Source organism: Dromiciops gliroides, chromosome 4, assembly GCF_019393635.1.
Source record: "Dromiciops gliroides isolate mDroGli1 chromosome 4, mDroGli1.pri, whole genome shotgun sequence".
Lineage (NCBI taxonomy): Eukaryota > Metazoa > Chordata > Mammalia > Microbiotheria > Microbiotheriidae > Dromiciops > Dromiciops gliroides.
The window spans coordinates 364,638,668-364,664,105 of record NC_057864.1 but is presented as its reverse complement, the minus strand read 5'-3'; the positions used below and the strand labels follow the sequence as shown (position 1 = coordinate 364,664,105).

The 25,438-nt window shown below is 36.0% G+C and overlaps 1 protein-coding gene across 1 annotated transcript in view; it reads right to left on the bottom strand.

The window, feature by feature from the left end:
* LAMA2 (laminin subunit alpha 2) overlaps window positions 1–25,438 on the bottom strand; it is an 804,877-nt gene that overhangs the window by 264,990 nt on the left and 514,449 nt on the right. Inside the window, 4 exon segments of the mRNA XM_044002871.1 lie at window positions 3,700–3,880; window positions 10,729–10,835; window positions 18,491–18,702; window positions 24,360–24,446. Coding sequence (XP_043858806.1) covers window positions 3,700–3,880; window positions 10,729–10,835; window positions 18,491–18,702; window positions 24,360–24,446 — 587 coding nt within the window.

The following is a 25,438-nucleotide window of genomic DNA, read 5'->3' as shown; positions in this document are numbered from 1 at the left end:
CTATAACTCCTTTGGGAATATATCATGACTCAAGTCAGCTTTATGTGTGGAATAAAGAGTGTGACCTGAGAGGCCAGCCCGTCTAATTGTCTGATTTAGGCTCTTTGCTAATTTTGCCTTTAACAAAATGATTAGCATAATACTAACCCTCTAGAAGAACATTAATATTCTCATCTGTATAGTCTGTGGCTAGAGGCACTATTGTACAAACAGTGGAAATTTGAATATATAATATGCATTTAAAATGCAACTTCATTATTTTTCAAGTTAATATAGTATTAAGTCAAGTAAATTTAATAGTTTTGCCTTAGCTTTTTAGGCTTTTCATTTTTTTTGGTCTGTAACAGGCCTTCAAAATTACCTTCTCAAACTCTTTTATATAGGAAGAAACAGAAGTCCAGAGAATCTGGGATTTGGCACAGTTACACAGGTAGTAACAGTCAAGATGTGAATACAGGGTTTTCTGACCCTTTCCACTATTTCACGCTGTCTGCCTCTGTTATAATGGGTGTTGCTGTTGTTCAGTAATGACCAACTTTTGTGACCCCATTTGGGGTTTTATTGACAGATATGGGGGTCTTTTGCCATTTCCTTCAACTCATTTTACAGATGAAGAAACTGAGGCAAACTGGGTTAAGTCACTTGTCCAGGGTCACACAGTTAGTGTCTGAGGGCAAATTTGAACTCAGGAAGATGAGTTTTCCTGACTCTAAGCCTGATGCTCTTGTCTATTGCACCACCTAGCTATCCGCACTATAATGGATTGATAAGTATAATTTCTAATTAAAACCTTAGTTCAAATGTAAATGGCTGAGTTTAAAAAGTTTGAAGATTTCTGGAAACATTTGATTCTCTTAAGTGTGTTAAACATTCCTCCTATAGTCATCTGAATACTAATAAATTATAACTATTATAATTAGCAATTATTTGGGGACTTCTAATCCAATTTAATGACTGGAATATCAGTTATGTTTAGTTCTATATATGTAGAATATAAAAGAATTTTAAGACTATATAATTGTGCATATAATATACTAAGACACATGTGTATATAATATATGTATGTGTAAATATAATACATATAAGATACATATGTGAAAAGATAAAGACTCATTTCTGTAGTGCCTTAAGTTTTACAATGGATTTTGCTAAGCAAAGGTAAATTATGTATATATTTATTTTATTTTATTTTGGTAAATTATATTATTAACCATGTTGCAAATTATTGGTTGCAATTCCTAAATTAGTGGTGTCCAAATTAGGGACCAGTCTATTGTACTCTGAATTTATTTTTCTTTAGTGTGGTTTTTTTCATAGTCAAGTCAATAAGTCAACAAACATTTCTTAAGCCCTTACTATACGTCAGACATGGTGATAATGGCTGAGAATATAAATTCAAGCAGAAAGGAAGACAGTCCCGATGTTCTAGAGAAACTTTGGTTGTCAGAAGCCTGGAGAGGAATTAAGACCTGACTGGCCTGGGCATTCTCCTCACAGTAGAGGTTCTGGGAGCAAACAGCCAATCAAAAAGAGAAAAGGAAGAGGTGGAAGGTACTTCCAATGTATGAAGTCCAGGGGTTGAGAAAGCTTACAAGGGTAATATGGTTTCAATGTCATGGTTGAGAGAGTTGGGAGAATCTATTGCCATCTTCCCCATTAAATGTAAGCTCCTTGAGAGTAGGGATTAATTCTTTGTATCTTTATCTCTAGTTCTTAGAATAGTTCCTGGCACATGCTATAGCAGTGGGCAAATGATATATGCTTATTGATTGATATTCCCTTACCTCTGCATAATTATTGATTTCCAAGAAGATAGTAGCAGGACCTTTAATATATAAGGGAATCAGATTTGAAATTTATCAGCTTCTACTCTCTGAAATACAAAATATCTTACTGCATGAGATCTAGGGCTATTCCATTGTTTCCCTCCTGTCTGGTATTCATCTTTCAAATTGCCTTTTCTATAGGAACTCCCCACCACAAGGCCATCCAGCTTCTGCTTGAATTCTTCCATTGAAAGAGAACCGGATCTAAGTCAGTCCATTATACCTGGGGAGAGCTCTAATTATAAGGAAGATTTTTATTATATCAAGACTTAAATTTGCCTCTTTGGGACTTCCAACCATAGATCCCATATATGTTCCCCTGGAGTATACTTTTGCCCAGATGAAATATCCCTAGTTCCTTCAACCTGTCATCACAACATAGACTCAGTGCACTCCATCATCCTTGTTGCCCTTGTCTGGGCTTGTCCTTTGGGACCACCATTCTCTTTATTCCTGGAAGCTCTGACTTCTGGTATAGCCCAAGACCAAATTAATTTTCTTGGCCATCATAACATAATTCTGATTCCTACTGAACTTGCAATTCACTAAAAACCCCAGATCTTTTACAAACTGCTCTCTCACCGTGTTTCCCATATCTTAAGACCTGTGGGGTCAATTTCTTGAACCCAAGTGAAAGATGTTACATTTTATCCTAGTTACATTGCTTTGAATTGGATTCTTCCCCATGCCCTAGCCTGTCAAGATCTTTTTGGATATTGTCTTTCATTCATGTGTCAGCTATTCCTCCCAACTTTGCATCCTTTGAAAATCTGGGAAGCATGCTCTGTATTTCTTTTAGTTACAAGCAAAAATGTTAAACAGCACATGGCCAAGAACTGATACCAGGGGAGACCTAATTTGACATGGAACCATTTAAAGACTACTCTGAGTTTGGCTATTTGACTAGATCTGAACTCATCTAATTACAGGATTATATAATTCAAACCAGTTTCCTCCCACTCCCATAAGAATAGCATCAGATACTTTATCAAATGCTTTGCAAAAATTTAGATAAAATATATCTCTAGCAGTGTTTTGACCTATCAAGTTAGGAACTGTCTCAGCAAAAGTAAATTAGATTATTATGGCATGACTTGTTCTTGATGAAGCCATACTAGTTCTATATGATAACCCTTTTCTATGCTTGATGATCCCTGTCTCTTTGATGATATGTTCTAGATTTTTGCCAGGAATCGATATCAGGCTCACTGGTCTGAAATCTATTTTCTTCTCTTTGAAAATTGGGACATTTGATCTTCAGCCTATTATCCATGATCTTCAACTTTCATTGACAGTCATTCAGCAGTCTTTCACTACTACCATAGAATGTAATTAATTCATCTGGATCAGGTTACTTTAACTGAACAAGGGCAAAGTGCTTTTTACTACCCATATTACTAGTCTTGAGAATAGTGAGGTACCAATTAGTGGGAATAGTGAATACTGTGAAGTGGCCTCATTATTTTAATTCAAACTGAATGTTTCCATTGGGCTAGAACCAATGACTATAATTTACATAATTATATCTTTCAATAGTATTGATTTGAATTAGATTCTGGTTCACAGGCCTATCTCTACTTCCTCTCTCAACCTTTTGGAATATCTCCTTAAAGTTAAGGTAGATTTCAAATGGTACTTGGTTATCACCTTACTCTCTATTACAAGTTTTAGGAACAAATGGTAATTTTACCATCAAAGCTTCTTATCATTTCACCCTACCAATCAGTTCCTTCTAATTGTTGGGAATCATGTTTCCTGAGCAATTATTCATTCATTGTTACTTCTTTCTATGTTGTTGAAAATAAATAGGCATCTGCTTCTTTCCCCACTAAGTCTTAAATAATGAGATGAAGGGGAATAGCTGTTTACTTACGAGTGCAACCTCCCTCTTGAAAGTTGAAAAAGCCATGAGCACATCGGTCACATTTCTTTCCTGCTACCCCAGGCTGGCACCAGCACTGCCCACTCTCTCCACAATCAAAAGACTTGGATCCAAAGGAATTGCAGTTGCAAGGAACACAGCCCCGGGAGGACTGTAGGCCAAAAGTCTGAGGCTGGCATGGAAGGAAAAGGAAAACCAGTTAAGGACAAATAAGCCCAAATCATAACAGCTAAACAAAGCATGCAGGTGGCAACAGAGGGAATTGTAGGCTGTGGGTTTTTCTTCTTTATGCTATTACTATGACAGCCAGGCTGTTATTAAAGTTAATAGACATTTCCTACCATATCAAAGGAGAAAGACTATTAAATTGAAGTCACATCAGAAGTGAGGGCAGCACTGGGGCAATATCTTGAGGTCTGTAACATTTTAACTAGCCTTTCTCCACACCTCCCAAGGTCATAGCAATGATCTGTCCAAAAGATGGAAGCTGTGGGTGGCTTCCAGTTTTAATTAAAAACCTCCCTTGTTCACAGCTTCATTTCTTTTAGGTTTGGCTAACTTCTTTCAGGCCCTGGATTGCAGGTTCACAAAACTTGGTATGGATGCTTTAGATCTTATTTTAAGACAGCTTCAGAAAAAAAAATGGAAAAAAAAAAAACCTTTGCTCTTACTCTTTTCTTCAGAGTCTGATATTTCAATTCTATCTATAATATATGACCAGACAAAAAGAAACTCCTGTTCATCACTGCAGGAACTGTATTATGGTATCCAAGTGGAAAAGGTACCATATTTAGAGTAACAGGGCCCGAGTTTGGATCCTGGCTTTGCTACAAATTGCCTGTGTGTCCTTAGAGAAGTCATTTAACCTCTTTGAGCCTCCATTAAATTATCTGAAAAATGAGATCTGGACTAAAAGGCTTTCTTTGAGGTGCAATGAGGGTTAAGTGACTTTGCCAGGGTCACACAATTAGTAAGTATTAACTGTCTGAGGCAGGATTTGAACTCAGGTCCTCCTGAATCCAGGGATGGTGCTTTATCCACTGTGCCACCTAGCTGCCCCTCTAAAAGGCCTTTTAAAGGTCCCTTCCAACGCTAAATCTACAATCCACTGATAGTATAAATGTAACTCAGCAGTGGCGGCTACATTGGCAAAATGAAACAGTTGGATCACTCTCAAGTTTACTTGATTGCGCACTAATTATTTAAATGGACATGCTAATAATACTTTTTTGATTTTGAAATCCAATCTGTTTCAAATGCTATGACAAAATAGCCATTTAATCTTCTATCACAATAAGTAGTCTATTATTTTTTTCTAGGCACAGTCAGAGTCCAGCTGACATTGAGACCATTAGGTGAAGCATTTGTAAAAAATGAGTGGGATGTGAAGAAAGTAAAATTATTTACTAAATTTACTTTACTTGCAGTTAGGGACACATTTACTAAAACATTTTGGGTAACATGCACATAAAAGTCTAAAATCATAAATTAGTTGGGATTTTCCCCCAGAGTTGTTTATTGATGACAGATTTCTAAGGATATGTTAAAGAAAGGAATTTTCATTTTCATGGGTTATCCTCATAGAAAATTATTTGTTTGTGAATTGAGGAAAACAGTCTTTGTAGTCACAACTTGCATCTCTAACATTAGCCGGCTCTCTTACAAATATGTGCTATTAGTCTTAAGGGGATTGGATGAAAATGAAGATAGCTAAGCACAAACCCCTCCCTTATTACTATTTTATTCATTCATCTATCTATCTATCTATCTATCTATCTATCTATCTATCTATCTATCTATCTATCTATCTATCTATTTATTTGGCGAGGTAACTGGAGCTAAGTGACTTGCCCCAGGTCACACAGCTAGTAAATAAGTGTTAAGTGTCTGAGGCTGGATTTGAACTCAGGTCCGCCTGACTCCAGGGCCAGTGTTCTATTCACTGTGCCACCTAGCTGCTCCTCTTCCCTTATTACTATTAGAAAAACTCAAAGTGTCTTCACTATGCTGAGTTTGCTTATGAAGGTGAGCTTGCCATTACCCCTAGTTTGTTGGGCATAGAGATTAAAATGTAATAAAATAATGGAAAATAACTCCAAATACAACATTAAGCTCAATGAACTTTACCCTGTTTTTTATGAAAAGAAATTTCAAAAGCTGATTGCATATCAACCAAGAAAAAAATAATTTTTATTAATAAGATCATTTTCATTAGTTCATTCATTATGTTGACAATAACACTGGAATAATAAAAATGGAACACAAAATCAGTTTTCTTGAAACTTAAGGTGCTCCAATTTTGCTTACAGGTTGAATAAGTTGAATATCCAAGCATTATGTTTTAAATTCTACTTACTGTGTATTTTTTTCTAATTTTCTTTTCTCTTTCTAATTTTTTGCAAACCCACATAGAAATGACAAATGGCTAGTGATGTTAGCAAAAGAAAAAAAGAAGAACTGATTTGATGGTTTGATATTGTTTAGCCCAAAAAGAAACAAACTAAAGGATAGTACCTTACTTCTAAAATAAACCAAAACACCCAAAAAGCCCGGTAGGAAATATTTTGTTAAGAAAATCAACAACAAGCAATTTCCTATAGAGAATTTCTAAACAGTGAAATGCTATAATTAAAAAAAAAGATATCAAGTCAAGTTACTACAGAGCAAAGACTACCCAAATTCAGTAATTACATTTCTAATTGCAATTGCCAACCTCAAAGATTACTTTCAAAGGTTAAGAAAAGCACACTCAGAAAACAAACACGAATAACAAAGATCTCAGGCCAGACATTCAGATTAATGCATTAAAGCCAACCAAGCAGAGTCTAGAGCTCAGTTCTCAATGAGAAGCTTGATAGTTTCTCATAAATTCTATTTATAAAGGTGAAAAGTAAAGGAAAATATTGTCTGAAAGGCTGAAATAAGGCTTTGCACTGGAGAGCAGGAAAGAGGCCATGGATTCAGCTGCTTTTCCTTCTGATTTTCTGTTTTAAAGACTAATGATTTTTTCCCCTAAGAAAGGATACTGTGTTTTTAAATAACCATACTTTAAAGAATTATACTTTCTGTTGTAAAATTTTCCAAAACCATATATTTCATAAACAAAAATGGGAAAATTATTAGGATTTAAAATTCATTTCTTTCTTCTATCCTCTTCATTTTTTCATGTCTAAACATTCAAATATCCAGATAAAAATTAAGTCCGAATATCTAGATATTTTACTATATGATGTCAAACATTTAGATACAAAATTTCTGAGCAATTTGCTGTATTTTCTTTGGATGGTTGGCAAAATTAATCCTTAGTTTTCTTCTTCCTCCTAGCTCTTGGGTTGCCAGAGCAGTTGTATTTGCAAGTCTATATGCATGCATTGGTACTCAAAACATGTATGCTAGAATGACAGACTGGGTCCCAGACAGATCTTGTTTTAAAGCAAGCCACCAGAATTAGATCTTAAAAAAAAGATGGATAAGCCTAGAAATGAGACCTGATGTAACTGTCCAGACAACTTGATTATGTCATTTCTAATTTTTGTTAGAAAAAAGATTAATAGAGAGATTGTCCCTCTGAACCCATAAAAACAAAACTTGATGAGATAGTAATTAATAATAATAAGTCAAAAGGGACACCATGCTACCAGTTTTCTTGCTTTCTTGAATTGAACCTTCATTGTATTTTAAGCTGATTTTCTAATATAATAATATTGTTAAGTTATTTAGCCATGTGGATATTTTAATGCTGTAAATTACAACCTTTTCATATCATAGTTGGTGTGTTTTATGAGTATGTCTGTCTCTCCCTATACCTTTTCTTTTCCCATTCCCTCCTTCTTTCTTCTGCTCTATCCCCTTTACCATTTAATATCCATTGATGATGCCCTTTCAGGTTGGCAGGAGTTGCCAGGGTTTAGGTATATAGCCTTTGAGAACTAAGGGCCATGATGAACCACAATGAGGTAAGAGTAGGCCAACAAACATTTATTAAGCACCTAGTATTTGACAAATTACCACACTAAGCACTCAGGATATAAAGGGGAAAAAAAAAAACTCACACAAAAATTACCCTTAAGGGATTCTATTGCTAGGGTTACAACCTATGTGCAGATAAAGTTGAGGGCAATGGAAAGATCTAGGCAAGCTATTCTAGTAATATTTGAGGATGGAAAGAACTCTTTCAGGAAGGGTCAGGGGGTAGGTAAAGGAAAGCTTCTGGAAGATTGGAATGTAACTGAATCTGTAAGAAGAATAAGGATTCTGAAAGGTGATGTCCCAGAAGGAGAGTATGTAGTAGACACAGGGATTCACCTTTTGAATACATAGAAGCAGAAACATCTAGTAGTCCATTTTGGATGGATCAAAGAGAACAATGAAGGGAGTAATGGGAAATAAATTTGGAAAGGTGAACTGGAGCCTGGGAACTGGGAAAGTAAGATCTTCAATGCCAGGCTCTGGTGTTTTCATCTTATTTCATATTATCTAGAGATAATAGGGAGCCAATGAACACGGACATGGGATAGTCTAACCTGAGCCTTAGAAAGACACATTTCAGAAACTGAAGCTGCCAGTCAATTTATGTCTGGATTTATAATGTGCAAACAATAATCTTGATTCAGCATAATGCAATAAAGGCATGTAATACAATAATAACCATAACAATAACCAGCAACCATCAATCAATATGCATTTATTAAGCACCTCTTGCGTGCCAGGTATTGTACTAGGCACTGGGGAAACAGAACCAAAAAAATGTCAGCAACAGCACACAGAGAAATCCATGCTGAGACACGTTCCATGCAGTGCCTCTGGGATTACCAGAGATTGGGGCCTATAGGCCCCCCGAGGGCACCCACTTGCGCTGACAGAACCCCACCTCAGAGGAGGAGGTGGAGGAGGACCTTGTAGCTGTTGGGTTATCCATGGCTTCTCCTCCTGTTTATGCACCTGCCTGCTGAGTTCACACCTTTTACCTACAAATCCTGATTTACAGACACATCTTCCAGTCCTGTCGCAGTGAGGTGACACAGAGCCAAGAAGGTTGCAGTTGCAAAACACACAGAATTGCTTTTCTGAGTCCCACTGCAACTGGGGCTTTCAGAGCCAAAGGCAAAAGAAAATGTGAAACAGAGAACATAAGATAGTATTTTGGTTTGAATTCAATGATATTCTTAGGTATTCCCAAAGGCAGGACACTGACACTAGGAAAGGAATAGCTTCTACTGAATGCATGTGTATGTAAATATAAAAATATACATATGTGTTTGTGTCTGTATACATACATGCAAACATATTTTTTGACAAGATCTGTGATTTCATTGAGGTAAGCAACTCTTGGTGAGTAAATCTACTTTCATGAATACAGAGCCACAGCTGCTCTGAAAATTACAGTTTTGGGCAGTTGCACAGGACCCTGAGAAGTGACTTGTCTAGGGTCACACAGCCAGTTTGTGTCAGAGGCAGACCTTGGACCAAGGTCTTTGGCCCTCAGACAGGCTTTCACCTTCTGTTACACCAAACTGCCTCCCAGTATTCTTGAGGACTAATTGTTGTCCTGTGAAGTAACCTAGTTGGGACAGAGAGGCTAAAGGAATGGATTTGAAAATGTTCCAAGTGAATGTCTATGCACAGTCAGCTAAAATGGCTGGCTAAGGAAACCAGGGGGCAGCTAGGTGGCACAGTGGATAGAGTACTGGACCTGGAATGAGGAAGACTCAACTTTGTGATTTTAAACCTGACTTCAGACACTTCTTAGCTGTGTAGCCCTTGGCAAGTCACTTTGCCTTGTTTGCCTCAGTTTCCTCATACGTAAAATCAACAGGAAAAGGAAATGGCAAACCACTCCAAGTATCTTTGCCAAGAAAACCCCAAATAGGGTCATGAAAAGCCAGACATGACTGAAACAACTGACTAACAGCAACAACAATAAATGTGATCAGAGTTAAGTGCTAGGTTCTTTTTATTCCTGGGTTACAGAGCTCATGACTATGCTTGACTACATGTCTTGCAAATGAATTCTATAAGCCCTAACAAATGGGGTGGACCCAGCTCAGAGGGATCAGTGTAAAGCGTCATCTCTGGGAAATTCTCCAAGTGCATACTCTGCTGATTGTGATAGGGTCGGTAGAATCCCATTCACATGTGATTGACAGCTAATTTTCATTCAAAATCTCATTTTTGCAGGATGATTCTTTTAAAAAATACACTTTAGTAAATCTCTAGGCTATTATCAAGTTCAAAACACTAGCCAGCAATGTGTTTAAAATGACAATATGAGAGGTATTTTGTGAAAATCAAAGGCTATTTAACTGTGCCAGGAACGTAAGGATAAAAAAGTGTTTTACTTTGCATTGAATAAGACCCTCCCTGAGCTTTGCCTGTGGTGAGAATTTCCTCAAAGAGCCATAAAATTGTTCATACTAAATAGGAATAGTTTATATTCTTTACTCCAGGGACATCTGAATCACAGCAAATATTATACATTTCTATTGCCAGAGAGGTATATGCTGATGGCCAAATGTTAATTTGCCACAAAATTTTGCCTATTACTCCAAATATTTCATTGACCCTTATACATGTAGATAAAAAATCTCTAACTCAGTTTTCTACATATATATATATATATATATATATATATATATATATATATATATATATATATATATATATATTTTGCTTTGGACTTATGATTTTTATCATGATAGAGACTCTACGTGTAAAGAATATTCCCTATCAATTCAAAGGAGCAATTTATAGTATTAGAAAAGAGTCTAGGGGTACTCAGAAGTTTAGTGACTTACCTGTGGTCACATAGCTAAGATGTGTCAGATGCAGGGACTTGAACTCAGGTCTACCAGACCACAGTGCTATCATTACTATATTACTCTGGCTCTCTTCTACGTATTAAAATACAATATTATGTCTATTTAAATAATACAACTTAATACATACAGTTTAAAATATGTCTCTGAAGGCTCTTTAGATTTTGAGATGAGGGAAAAGGATCAGGAAGAGTTTATTCCTTACCTGACACTCATCACAGCGAAGTCCTTGAACATTGGGTCTACATTCACATTGCCCTGTCTGTGTATGGCAAACCTCAGAGAACGAGCCATTGATGTTACAGCGACATGCTACAAAGGGAAAAAGAAATTCTGTGTTCAGATCCTTCCAGATGGGGGCTGCCTACCAATCTGCCTTCCTCTTCACCCTCTCCTTCAGTCCCATGACATCCTAGACACCTTTGGGTGGGAGGAAGACGGACCGCAACTAGGAGCATCCTCTTACCCCTTGCCGTTTCCTTTTAGTTCAGCAGGTTTATTGCTCAGAAATCTTGATTGGGATGGGAGTCAATATCTTTCATTCCTTCTGATGAAATGCAGAATCTCTAGGCCTACAGTCTTTGTTGACACTGCCTCCTAAAATTCTGTAGGCTTGACTGACCTGACTCTGTGCCCTACAGTCTCCTGGCAAAGTTATCTTACCTACGTATACAATCTAAGGAATCTAGGCCTTCCTATCTGTATTATCACTGAACCCTTAAGGCTATCTTCCCCAAAGAATATGAAAACTCAGTGAGAATAAGGACTATCTCACTTTTTCTATTTGTATCTCCAGCACTTAGCACACACATAATAAATTCATACATTTCTTGTTTCATTCATTAATTCCTGGCAGTCTAGAAATGTGTACATTCTTAATACTACCACCATAATTACTATGTACTATTACTACCTTGAATTTGAATAGTAGTTTACATGTTTGAAAGTGCTCTTACATGACTTATCATTATTCCAACCATGTCATTTCCATGCTTGAGAAGGGTCAGTGGCTTCCTTACAACCCTCTGTTTGATATTTAGAAGACTTCACAAACTTGTTCCCATTTATCTTTGCAGACTAATCCCATTCTGTTCCCATCATGCACTCAACAGGATGGCCAAGCTCTTTCCTGTGGGATGGCATGATTTACCTCTTTTCAGAATCTCTAGCTTTTCTCAGGGCTCAGGTCAAAGGTTTCCTCCTACTAGAAATCTTTCTGATTTGTCCTCTTGTTAATGCTTTCTCCCACTCCCAGAAAATAACTTCATTTACTTATTTTTGCATGTATCTATATCTACACATGCATCTACAGTCATATCCAAAACATTATTAGGTGTGTGGATAGATGTCTGTGTATATGTGTATATATGTATATGTGTATTCACATATATATACATACAATATAGCTACACACATATATATGCGCATGCATGTATAAACATATGTATAAGTATATATGTGCATATATTATATGTAATATGAATGCACATATACTTAAACACATTTACACACACACGACAGGGTCACCAACAGTTGGACACAACTGAACAGCAACACTGAGTCATTATGTCATTATGTAGTAGTGAAAAGTACCAAAACTGAAGTAATAAGAATAATGGCAATAATAATAATAGTAATAGTAAAAACTAGCATTTATATAGAATTTTAAGGTTTGCAAAACACTTTACATATGTTAGTTTATTTGAGAAATCTGAATTTTAATCTCTGAAATGAGACATCACTTATTTGATCCTGAATAAGTCATTTTGCCTCAGAGCCTCACTTTACTGGATAACAATATTTGTACTACTTACCTTACATGACTATTATAAAGCTCACATGGGGAAATGTATGCAAAACATTTTTAAAATATGAAATCACTAACCCCCCCCCCCAAATCTGAAAGGACTGCATGAATTATTATTGATCACACAATATATTTATTGTTTGGCCAGTTATACTAATTACCCTACCCAACCCTATCTCACCTCTGCAAGTTTTGCTGCAGAAACAGCAAAATGGCTTTTTCAAGAAATCTCTGCTTTTCTAAATCATACCTACTGTCCATGGCCTAATTCAAAAGTTCCATGAAGCCCTCCTTGATCTTCCAATAAGAAATGAGCTCTCCCTCCTCTGAATTTCCTGTGTAGCTCTTTAAGACTACTCATCATAGTCTAAGTTGAAATATAATTTTATGCAAATATCTTCTGCGATTTTTGCATTCTTTGAAGGCCAAACCCCTTAGCGTCTTCCTCAGTGCCTCCCACAGTGACTTGCATAGGGTGTCCCAAGAGTGTCAATGCAATATTAAGATTTAATAATATCAATAGCTTATTTAAGCTATTAAGGATATTTAATAGCTTAAGTCTTCACTGAAACGTTTGGGGAACCCTGTTTATAGGGAATTATAGGGAGGTACAGATGATCAATTCAGGTGATAAACTGAGGTACCAGTTTAACATTCAGGTGTAGATGTCCAAGAATTAGTTGGAAGCTTAGGACTGAAGCAAAAGGAAGAGATTTGATCTTGGTATACGGATGAAGATGGGAGCTGGATGCACAATGGCATTGAGAGAATGAACTCTTAGATGGGGAAATTCCCTCCTCCAAAGTAGATTTGCACGTTCTTAGCAATCTAAAGCCTTAAAGGGTTGCCAAGGGTGCCAAAAAGTTAAGTGACTTAGCCAGGACCACATAGCCAGTATGAAATAATCAGGATTTAAAACAAGGCCGGCTCTCTCTCATCATACCACAGGTGCCTCATAACTCAAATTCATGGAAGATTGACAGATTTTAGTGCATTTTTCATCATAATAAACTTATGAAAATGTTATGCCAATAAGAATCCCCGGCACAAAGTGAGAGGATTTGGCTTAAGTCACATGGTTACTAAGTGTCAGACTCAGGGTTTGAACTCTGGTCCCTTGATACTCTACTACCAATTTTCCTCAGAAATTCCTTCTAACTATGTCTTTTAGGTATTCCCTAGCTCCTTCATGGTTCAGGTTTCTTATTCTCTTCTCTTCATTTTTTTTTGTCTTGTAGGAATCAAGGTAATTTAGCAAACATTTATTAATCATTTAACAAGCTGTGCTAACCAGGGCAGCCAGGTGGTGATGTGGATAGAGCACCCGGCCTAGAGTCGGGAAGATTTGAGTTCAAATTTGGCTTCAGATACTTACTAGCTATGTGGCCCTGGGTAAGTCACTTAACCCCTTTTTGTCCCAGTTCCTCATCTATAAAATAAGGACACATTGAAGAAGGAAATGACAAACCACTCCAGTATCTTTTGTCAAGAAAGGCCTGCAGACATTGCCAATTGGGTCTGGTAGAGTTGGATACAATTGAATGACTGAACAATAACAACAAGGCTGTGTTAAGCATTGGGGACATAATGACCAAAAATAAAACAGGTCATGTCCTCAAGGAACTTACATTCTAATGAGGTAAATCATATTTTAGAAATTATTCTAGGATTACATAATATATTTATGCATTTGCACTACTTGCCATTATATTCTGTGTAAAATATCTTTAATATATTTCTATTTTAGAATATGTGCTTATTTTAATTTATTATAAATAAATTTCTAAATTATAAATATATAATATTCTAATTGATTATAAATAAAATTGTTTATATTTTATTTATATTATTTTCAGAATATAAAATATATACTTAATATTTAGATATTTATTTATAAATAATATATTCATATTTTAGAATATATTATCTATACACATAAATATCTATATCAGCTCTCTCTCTCTCTCTCTCTCTCTCTCTCTCTCTCTCTCTCTCTATATATATATATATATATATATATATATATATATATATATATATATATATATATATCCTATCCATCATATCCATCTCTCTGGAGTACCTGAACTTTCTACAATGCTCTCTATGACAGTATCATCTCTTTGCCTGTGTTTTCCTTTATACAATCCGATAGAAAGGGGAAAAGTCTTCCCTGATCACTCCGTCCTTCCTCCTCAAAGTGGTCTCTCCCCCCAGAGCATTTCTTTTTCAGGATCTTTACTTTCCCTCATCATATCCTGCTGTGCATTGTCCTTGATTACAACTCCCATAGCTCAGTGGGGTGGTAGATAGGGTGAAGTTGGGTTCTACCAAAAGCTCAAAACAACTTTTGCCTTGACTTTTACTCTAGCTTCGAACATAGGCCTTTGAGATAATTTTGGGCTTAGTAGAGTCATAGAACTTTAGAGTCATTTGGGAATTTAGAGGCCACCGAGTTCAATCCTCTCAATTTTACAGATGATAAAATCAAGGATTAGAGAAAGATTAAGTGATTTCCTCAAGGTAGCACTACAAACCCACAGAAAAGGTGGGATTAGAACCCACTTCTCTCCTAAGCACTAGTTCAGCCTACCAAGCTGAAATTCTGACAGGGAAAGGTTTTCTCCTGGCAATGACCTCTTTTATATGATTGTATTTTATTCATTTCTATTCAACATTTTGCTTAAACATACCTGAGAATTCAGTATTAGCATGAATTCTTTTGACATCAATTTTTAAAAACTTTGTGTAACATGTATTCTTACAATGAATTCTCCTTGTCTTATTTCCCATAAATTTGATGTGACATTTTAAACTAATCACTTCCTTCTAGTTAATTCAGAATAGTCTTTGAAGTGCAAGAGTAACACCTTATTCCAGATGTTCTAAATGACAGCTATATAACTTTTAAAATCAGACATATTGAGACATTGTAGCACCAGTTGTCATAATAAAGTTTACTGACAAATGAGAATCAAGTATGTTAAAGTGTGCTAAAAGTAAAGTTTAAGGGAATAAGCCTCATGGTTTTCACTCTTAATTTTTAAGTGTGAATTTATACATATATATGCATATGCATTCATAAATTAGAGTTATTTTACTTTAAATTTGTTTGTAAATTTCTTAATTCCAGTGGTCCCACATCTAAATGAATGCCTAAACAAGAGAACTTGGTGGAAAGTAATTTTAGAATCTCAGTTCTGTTTTTCTCTTACTTTAGAAAATTCAAGATGAAATTTGTTAGATACACATGATGGTGACTCATTTATGGCTTTTTGGAAAATGCCAAAAGTGATGAAAACTATTTCTTTTTAAAAGTGAAAGGAATTATTTTTAAATGAAATTAATATTATGGTTTTAAATGAATAAAACAAAAAATATTAAAGTAAACACATGGATCATTGGTTGCAAAATAAAATTTCATGAAATATATATATATATATATATATATATATATATATATATATATATATATATATATATATATATATATATATATATATATATATATATTTTAGGCTATGGGGGTTAAGTGACTTGCCCACGGTCACACAGCTAGTAAATGTCAAGTGTCTGAGGCCGGATTTGAACTCAGGTACTCCTGAATCCAGGGCCAGTGCTTTAACCACTGCTCCATCTAGCTGCCCCCATGAAATATATTTTTTATTTAGTAGTTCAGGTATGTCTAATTCTTCGTGAACCTGGGGACCATAGCATGCCAATGATGTCCATGGGGATTTCTTGGCAAAGATACTGGAGTGGTTTGCCATTTCCTTCTCCAGTGGATTGAGGAGGACAGGTTAAGTGACTTGCCCAGGGTCACACAGCATGTGTCTGAGATCAGATTTGAATTCAGCTCTTCCTGACTCCAGGTCCAGTACTCTATCCACAGAACTGCCTAGCTGCCTTCAAGGCAAACAGAAATTAAATGACTTGCTTGGGAGTCTGCCAAGTGTGAATGGTGGGGCCATTGATCTCATATCAAAATTCATTATTAAAAATGAAAATGTGTTTACTTATACTAAGTTTTGTTTTGTAGTTCTGTTTTTCTCCTAATCCCCTTTCCTGATCCCAATTCTATCCTATATACATATAATGATCCTATATGCCTTTGAAAAGGTACAATCAGGGCAGCTAGGTGGCGCAGTGGATAAAGCATGGAAACTAGTATTATAAAAAACAGGTGAGGTGGTGATTTGCACTGGTGGAAGGGGTTTGTTTACAGGGATTTTTCCACCTGATAAAATTACAAATCAAAAAACAAACAAGCACACACTATATAATAAAATTTCTGGCAAGAACAGTGGTGCCTTGAGTAATAACTTGATGATATCACTAAAATTTCTTAGGAAATCACAAAGGATGATCAGTGTGAATAGTGTTTATTGGTAGCAGTCATAATTGAGCTGTTAACCATATTGATCCTTTAACAACCATATTTTTTCCTTCTCCAACTTAATTTCTCCTCTTCTGATCTTAAAATCAAAAAAGCAAATATAGGCAGAAACCTTGCATACAATTGGTTATAGTGAAAATCTAATGTGTAGCATAAAGTTTTAGACACTCAAAGAATGGTTATGATTTGCAATGATATGAAAAACACCAAGCCAGCGATGGGTCATGATTGTACCTTTTCTTTTTTTTTCTTTTGGCTTGGCAGTGGGAGTTAAGTGACTTGCCCAGGGTCACACAGCTAGTAATTGTCAACTGTCTGAGGGCAGATTTGAACTCAGGTCCTCCTGAATCTAGGGACAGTGCTTTATCCACTGCGACACCTGGGTAAGTAATTTAACCTCTGTTTACCTCAGTTTCCTCATCTATAAAATGGGGATAATAATAGGACCTACTTCCTAAGGTTGTTGTGAGGATCCAGTGAGATAATATGCATGTATAACCCAGTGCTTGGCATATAGTTAGTGCTAAATAAATGTTTGTTGTTGTTATTATTATTATCCACTATGGCTGTCTTGTTTTGTTTTAAAGCATCTTATTGCTTAGGAGAGATAACTAACTGCAAATAATGGGTACTTAGAAACTGTTTCACCAAGCCATAGATTCTAACTAACTATCACAAAAACCTGATGCTCACCTCTAACCAGCCAGGGAGAAAAAAGAGGCTTCTTACTGGTTATTAGATTGCATTCCTTGCTAGTATTTGGATGCTTATAGAACAGTGACCACTAGGTGGCGGTGCAGCAACATAGTCTAACATTTACAAGTTACCATATTAGTGCACTCTCTATGACCCAACTGGAGAATTTGTAAGGTTCCTTTCTACATGATTAATTTGGGGGTGCTTTGGGGCTGCTACCATATGTATCTGACTTCTGATTATGATGGCAGCTGCAAATTGACAGTGATTTCATTAAACAGTAATGTGCCACTCTAAAAACGATGATTATGTTTACCCAAACAAGACCCTTCTTGCAAATATTATATATTGCCTCAGGATTCCATACCTCTTGTCATTTTCATATATAAATAAGGTCATATTAATAAGAATCTTTGCCCATAAAATACTTATATAGATGACAAGGACAAATAAGCCAGTATTTATAAACTTATGGCTTACCATGTAATACTCATTTCGTAGAATATTGGTAAAGTCACATATAACCTTTTGTCCATAATTCTAAGATACAGGACAAGCTAAGATAGAGGTTTGTAATTTTAATGAAGAACCTATCCTTTGCTTAACGTGTCAGCATATTAAAATATTGACTGGGGTTGGGGTCTCAGTTCTGAGTTTCAAGGTCATGAAATTCATACTTTTCAAAATTTAGAACAGGCAAATGATATAATTGAATACAAATCATGTATTACAAGCAAATGATTACCGTTGACAAAAGAAGCAAAACTGGAACCTGCTAAATTGATTTACTGATTTTTATTCCTTACTTACTTGGACGTTAGCCCATGTTTGTCTCAATGATATTCAAAACACATCTAAAAACACACATCCATCTAAGAGTGTTTTAGTTGAGAAGCACATTCAGGAACATAAGAAAAATTATCAAATGAGTTTTCTTGAGAGTATAACCTTAAGTGTGTGTGTTATATATACAATTTCCTGCTCTTCAATCTCTACTCAGGAACTGATCAGCTACTTTAAGATATAATACATCAATTTTGTCAGGAGCAACAATGGTTCAGGACTTACGCTGACAGTTCTTTGCATCAACTGCATCTCCAAAATATCCGTCAGCACAGCGCTCACAATAGCGGCCTGTTGTACCCGGCTTACATATCAGACAAGAGCCAGACAAGCTGTCACAGCTGCCCGGGATGGAGAAGTCAAGGTTGTCATTGCATTGGCAAGGCTGACATGATCCTCCAGGTACAGAAGGTTGTCCAAAATAGCCTTCCGCACACCTAAGGCAAAAGATTCAATCTGTCAGGATTCCTTGGGATTCATGAAACCCCATCAGCAGAAGTGTTTACACATGTGTCATGATACTAATCTCTCAAGATAATATGATGCTCTTTCAAGTATTTCTTCCCCTCTTCCCACAAAATGCAAGTTTCCTTTATTCTTTTTATTTTAAATTTTGTAACTGCAGTGTAGACACCAGATGATATCCTGGCAGTTCCACTGGTAATTAGATTTCAGCAGGGGGAAAAAAATCCCCCAAACCTTGACACTTGTGCTGAAGAAAAGACAAAAGCATAATAAGAAATCTGTCTAGTGGTTCTCCAGAGGAATTCAAGTCCAGGTTGGAAAGCCTTTGTATTACAACACATCATATGGAGCTCCTGAATTGGTTGCTTTTCTGTACTAACATACAAGGTTCATCCTCTTTTTCCCCCAGCATGAACTTGTTATGAGAATTCCGGTTAAAAATATAGAGACAGAACTTTAGGGATTGCTTAATATAAAAAGTGTAAGCCCAGAGTAGGTTAGTAATTAGTGGAAGGTGTGTGTGTGTGTGTGTGTGTGTGTGTGTGTGTGTGTGTGAGAAATCACTGACACCTGTGCATGTGAAATGTGTCCCTGTGTCTATGCATCTCCCTTTCCAGGGAAGATATTTGTTGGAGACTCTGTTGTGAGTCTATATGGGATCCTGGTGAAGTAGAATGGCCCAGGTGCCAGAAGATGCCATTATATGCTATTTAATAATTTAAAAATCCATATAGGTAGATTATAGGCTTTCCTTTCCTTTTTTAAAGGGTGTGCTCCACTTGGCACAATAATGACAAAACACAGAAGGTTAGGTTTTTTTTTCTTTAAGGTGCAGAAGATTTTAATAATTTATAGTATTATATTTTTCCCTGATCAAAGCACTCTATAAAGCTTGCTATTTAATGTAGCAGATTATCAGTATCTATTTAAAAATGCTTATATAGATAGGACCCATTTATATTCTGGTTTACCTTCCCCTTTATTACATTTATTCAGACTTTATACTTGCTCATGTTCTAAAACTGAGGGAGAAGAGAAGTAGAAAGACGAAAAAGGAAGTAGAAATAAAAGGAATTAGAAAGCTTTCTCTGTCTGGGCAATACAGACACCCATGTCATCCTATGGGAATGCAGAACAGCAATGGTCAAAAAATATAGGGGAAAATGATGAAGAACATAATTTCCTCCAAGTAATATATTGTTTTTAAAGGAAGTTCATACACATATAATAGCTACTGTTTTGTAAGATTAGAAAGACTCTCTACTTTCAGGAAAAGAGATAAGTACATCTTTATTTGAGATATATCAGGCACTCTCTCAGGGTAAATTCATGAAAACTTAATGAGCACCACAGACATGAATGACCTAATAATTAGATTTGTACTTAGCCACTCTAATGTTAATTGTACTCCAAAAAATAAATGCCAAAGAGAAGAAAAGAAAATAAAACCTAATTTTGTGCAAATATTGTTGGCAGACTGTTGCCATCAACAAATATTGTTACTTGTTACTTCTTTTTTAAAATGGTTTTTATAAACTAATATGGAGTATTTAAGCTATCATTTTCTTTTTTGTTCATTGAACTTCCTCATGCACAAAGTGTTGTGAGGATCAAACAAAATACTATAGGTTGGAAACTTTGAAGCCTTATGATTGGATGAGTAGAAAAAGCATCAATTAAATGCTTCCTGTGCACTGGGGGATACAAGTACAAAAGTAAAATATCTTGCCCTCAGGGTACTTAGATTTTAATTGGAGGAGATAATGCATTTAAGAGAGAGTTGCCGATACCCATAAAAGGCAGTTTCATAGAGTAGTGTACCAGACAAATGTTCTGAATGTAAGAGGTGGAAGGGGTCTGCGTTGGGGAGGAAGTGAGTTTTAAATTACTGTTGTTGTTATTGTCCCTTTAGAAGGAGGCATTTAATCAAAACACCAAGAAGGTCCAAATGAATTGTCACCCACATTTTTCTTGCTTTGTTTGACATTTTGAATTTATCATCACATCCACATAGCTTTATATTTCATTTTCTTTACTATAAATAAATGCATTGTGCTCCAGTGGAATAAGGATATATCAAAGATAATTATTATAGTCAACTAAAACCCATTACTTTCAGTTCACTTCCCTCAAAATGACTTACTGCCCTCTGGAGAGATGACATTATTTAACAAGGTCTGGGATTTCTTCTTAACACAGGTACCAATTAATATAGTGCAAATTTCTTCACAATAGGAAAAAACCTCATTCCAGGGAGAAAATGACCATAATGAAACAGATTAATATGTAAGTCAGAAGCAGCACCTATGCTTGCCAGAGAGTTTTGTTGTATGACATTTAAGCAAGAATTGTGAATAGACATGATAGTTAATTCATATCACACTCCAGTGAAAAAAATATATTCACTACTGACACATTTTAGAAGACTTTTTATTAGCTGTCTTATAGTATTCTTGGAGTCATACAAAAAATAATTCCCTATGGAACAGAAAGATCCTTCTATGATCGTCAAGCTGATACTGCTCATCATATGTCTTCTCTTAATAATAGTGTCTAATTTTATGCTATGTTTAGATTCAATTAATTAACAGTAGTATAAATCACAATCTTTTAGGTCTTTCCAGATTTTCAAACCTGCAGTCTCTGAAAATGACATGTCATCAAAACTTCAAAAATAATTTCTTCACATTCAAGGTAGAGTAAGGAAATTCCAACTACCACTTGTTCCTTTCACATTGTTTTCATCTAATTCAATTGGAAAATAGTTGGGAAGAGATAAATGAATGAAGAACCTAAACTAAATCAATTTCTCCCTTTAACAAAGAATACTTCCTAGCAAGATGATGTTCACCTCTATGGGACACTAAGCAGGAAAAGGGGAAGTGGATATATGGAATCAAAGTACTTTTACCAAAAAAGGGATCTTAGAGATTATCTAGCACTGTGCCTGGTACATAGTAGATACTTAAAAATACTATTTACTCCTTTTCCTCCTTTGTCACACTCTTCATTGCATAGTGAGTAAACAAGCCCAAAGAGGTGACCTGATTTATGAAAGTTCCCACAAAGAGTTAAGAGCACACTCACATTTCCTAACTCATAGTACAGGGTTCTTTCTCCTATATAATACTATCTCTTCCATTGTCCAAGTAGAGAGAAAGAACATGAAAATCAAAGAAAGCAATGTCATTGATGTCATTGTTGTTAATGATTCAGTCTTATCCTGGGCCCTCATTCCTGGCAGGCTCATCTCTGAAAAATCTACTGCACACATTGATAATCCAGAGACAATTACATATTAACCCCAAGTCTTCTGGTTTCCTAGGCAAAATTAAAAGAAAAAAAATTACTTATACAGTCTCTTCTCTCTGATGGTCTATATGTAGTGACAAAATTCCCAGAACTATTTCACCTATAACTTTTAGTTGGGTGAATTAGCATCCTGTTGCTCTGCACCATGACATAATTCCATTATATAAACTACCATATAAATGCTATCACTGCTGGCTCAGTTCTGGATTGAGCTTGCTACCAAGACCACTCATGTCCAAAGCTTCTCTACCATGACTCTTGTTTTCTACTTGCTAACCCTTCCCCTCCTCTCTGGCACCTATACTGAATTCAAATAAGTAATAAAAGAATAAAGTCATTTTGCTGCTCCTGCTTGAGTATCGCTGCCCTTTTTTGCTCACCTAGTCAAGATGGACTTCACCAAAAGTAGCAAATATTAGGACCCATGGGTTCCCCTACAATTCTTCCTTCTTCTTGTCAATGAGATCTATGATTATTTTTGAACTTTAGTTACTTAGATGCACCATAACAACCTTTTTTTAGTAATTCAAGTCAGTTTCTCTTTGGAATTTTAGGCCTCTTTTCTACATACTTCAAAACAGTGAGAGCTTTTGAAAATGTTTCTTTCAAGGTTAGAAATTAATTCCTCATTGACACATGAATTAGCATGAAAGAGTGAGAAGAGCATGGAAGGGTATTGGATCCTTTAGGTAAGCAGATTTAATGGCTTCAAGAACAGATAAGATATCATTTTCCAATTGCTTAAGAAAAGGTGGGTGGGGTCATGATTTTGATATAAACTACTCTTGGCATGGCAATTACCTATTCATTTATTATTTATTTTTGTTGGGCAACGAGGGTTAAGTGACTTGCCCAGGGTCACACAGCTGGTAAGTGTCAAGTGTCTGAGGCTGGATTTGAACTCAGGTCCTCCTGAATCCAGGACTGGTGTTTTATCCACTGTGCCACCTAGCTGCCCCCCAAATCTCACTTTTTTGTGGGTGGGGTAGGGCTGGGTAATGAGGGTTAAGTGACTTTTCCCAGGGTCACATAGCTAGGAAGTGCCAAGTGTCTGAGGCCAGATTTGAACTCAGGTCCTCTTGAATCCAGGGCTAGTGCTTTATCCATTGTGCCACCTAGCTGCCCCCCTACCTATTTATTTTTAACAGGAAGAAACACTCATATCTTTCACTTTTTTTGTTCATTTGATTTTTTGATCTATAGGTTTTTCATGTATTTCACTTCAACTAAAATCTAATTTACTCTAATCCTGGCCTTAACACTAATTTACAAATTATCCTAGATCCTAAAATCACACTTGCTGTTTTGCCAGGAAATATCCAGGGCCTTACATCAACCAATTTTTATTGGCATGCTCACTCGGTGATTTATTGCTACAATTATTAACTTCAGGGACCTCACTTGAAATAGGGACAAGAACTTCCAAGGCATATAGGAAAAGATAGGCTAGAATATCCCTGAGATATTAGTATTGGTGATGATGGGCGAAAACAGGTGAGTAGATCTCTACTTCCAGAAGGCATAGCAAAGGAGCCTATTTCAATTATGATTATCTGGATGGGGAAGTGGTACTTAGTAATTTACTAAAGGCAAGAACATAATTTACATATAGACCTTTCTCCTTGTGTTTTTCTTTTTTGCCCTCACAATGGATTTTGAGAGAAGTAAACCAGAGAAAATTATATCTAAATCCCCACTGTAAAAATAATGACTACTTAAACTTTTGACCAAGGAATATTCCACTGTAGAAAGCATACCAGCCAGAATGAAAATATTGTCTTGGGAATAATTAGAAAAACATATAAATCAGATGAAAAATTACATTTTTGACTCAATACTAATTTGTTAAAAACAAAAACAAAATCCCACCCCCAAACCCAGTACTAGTAAATCATGGACCATTTGATGAACTGAGCTATAAACTTTCAAGTCACATTTTAAGGACAGGAAAACTAATTATGAAAGATAAAGTACTAGTAGAGGCATCAAGGTGAACCTTAAAATATATTACTTTGACTTGGGAAATACTTTTCTGGATAAAATAGGTTAATACATAACCTTTAAGAATAAAACATTAATCAAGTATTCTTTGAGGGAATAGAGATTTATAGAGCAATTTACAGGGTATGAATAAACAATAAAAAATGTACTGTATTTGTTTGACAAGTGTGAGAAGGAACTTAATTTCATTTCATTGAACGTTGCTGAAGTTTGGTTTTTTGTTTTCCTTTAACTGGAGAGTGCAAAAAATGACAATTCTTTTTGTAGAGTCCCCAAGGAAGACATCACTCTGAAAAGAAGTGTGGTGCTTGCTTACCTCTCACAGCGTGGTCCTGTGTACCCGACTGGGCATGCATCACATATCAATCCCCGACTCCGGTCTAAGTGGCACGTTGGACTGAAGCTATGTTGTTGTAGTTGTTGGGCGAGAACAAGGACAAAGAAGAAACAGAGAGACAAAATCATTAGCAGCACAGTTTTCATCTCTCTTCCCATGGGACAACAGGGGATAGGCAGGTCATCGTGGTCTCACAGATGGAGATTAGAGTCCAGCCAATAGACGACGAAATGGTATTGCTATTTCTGCAGACACTAATATAGCACAGTGGAGGGCAGTATCCCTATGACATGTTATTATGTGACTAGACTCAGCTGAGTCTGTGATCGCCAATAACAAACAGGAATGTACAGCTGCCTTTTTAGGGACCCTCAAGGCCTGGAAAAACACAAGGCCACAGATTTTTCTCACTGGCTAAATCCCTTTGAACACAAAGTGGTGCAGCTTGATTTAGTAGATATTTGGACAACTCTATGTCATATGGGGGTGGGGTAGGTTGTCTCTTGTATTTGCATTGTGCATGTGTGGTATGTGCATGTATGGGTACCAATTTCCGCAAATTCACTCTCATACATGTGCATTTAGTTCTAGTAAATATTTTAAAAGGAGATTAAGGGGCCATTTCTGCCTTAACTTTGAATAAATTGAGTATTGGAAAGAGAGCTATTAATCTTTCTCCCATTCTCTTTTCCCTTAAATTTATTCTTACTTTTTACGTGACAGGACAATTCAATAATGACTGCATGGCTCAAAAGCCTAAAGAAATGACTTTAAACACTGAACTAAATAATAATTCTAGTTTTGCCTCTGATTCTTTGAGTGAACTTAAATAACATCTTAATATTTTTTCTCTAGTCTCTAACAATTCCTTAAAAAATAATCTTTGGATTTACCCCCAGAGCAATGTTGGCATGTTTAAATCATGAAATCATGCTTTGCTAAAACAAAATATTGTGTAAGGATTTAAATAAATTAAAGTAGAAGGAGATTGGTTATCTTTAAAAGACAGTTCAGGATTATAAAAAAATCACCAGAACCAGATTGAGAAGAAGCAGGTA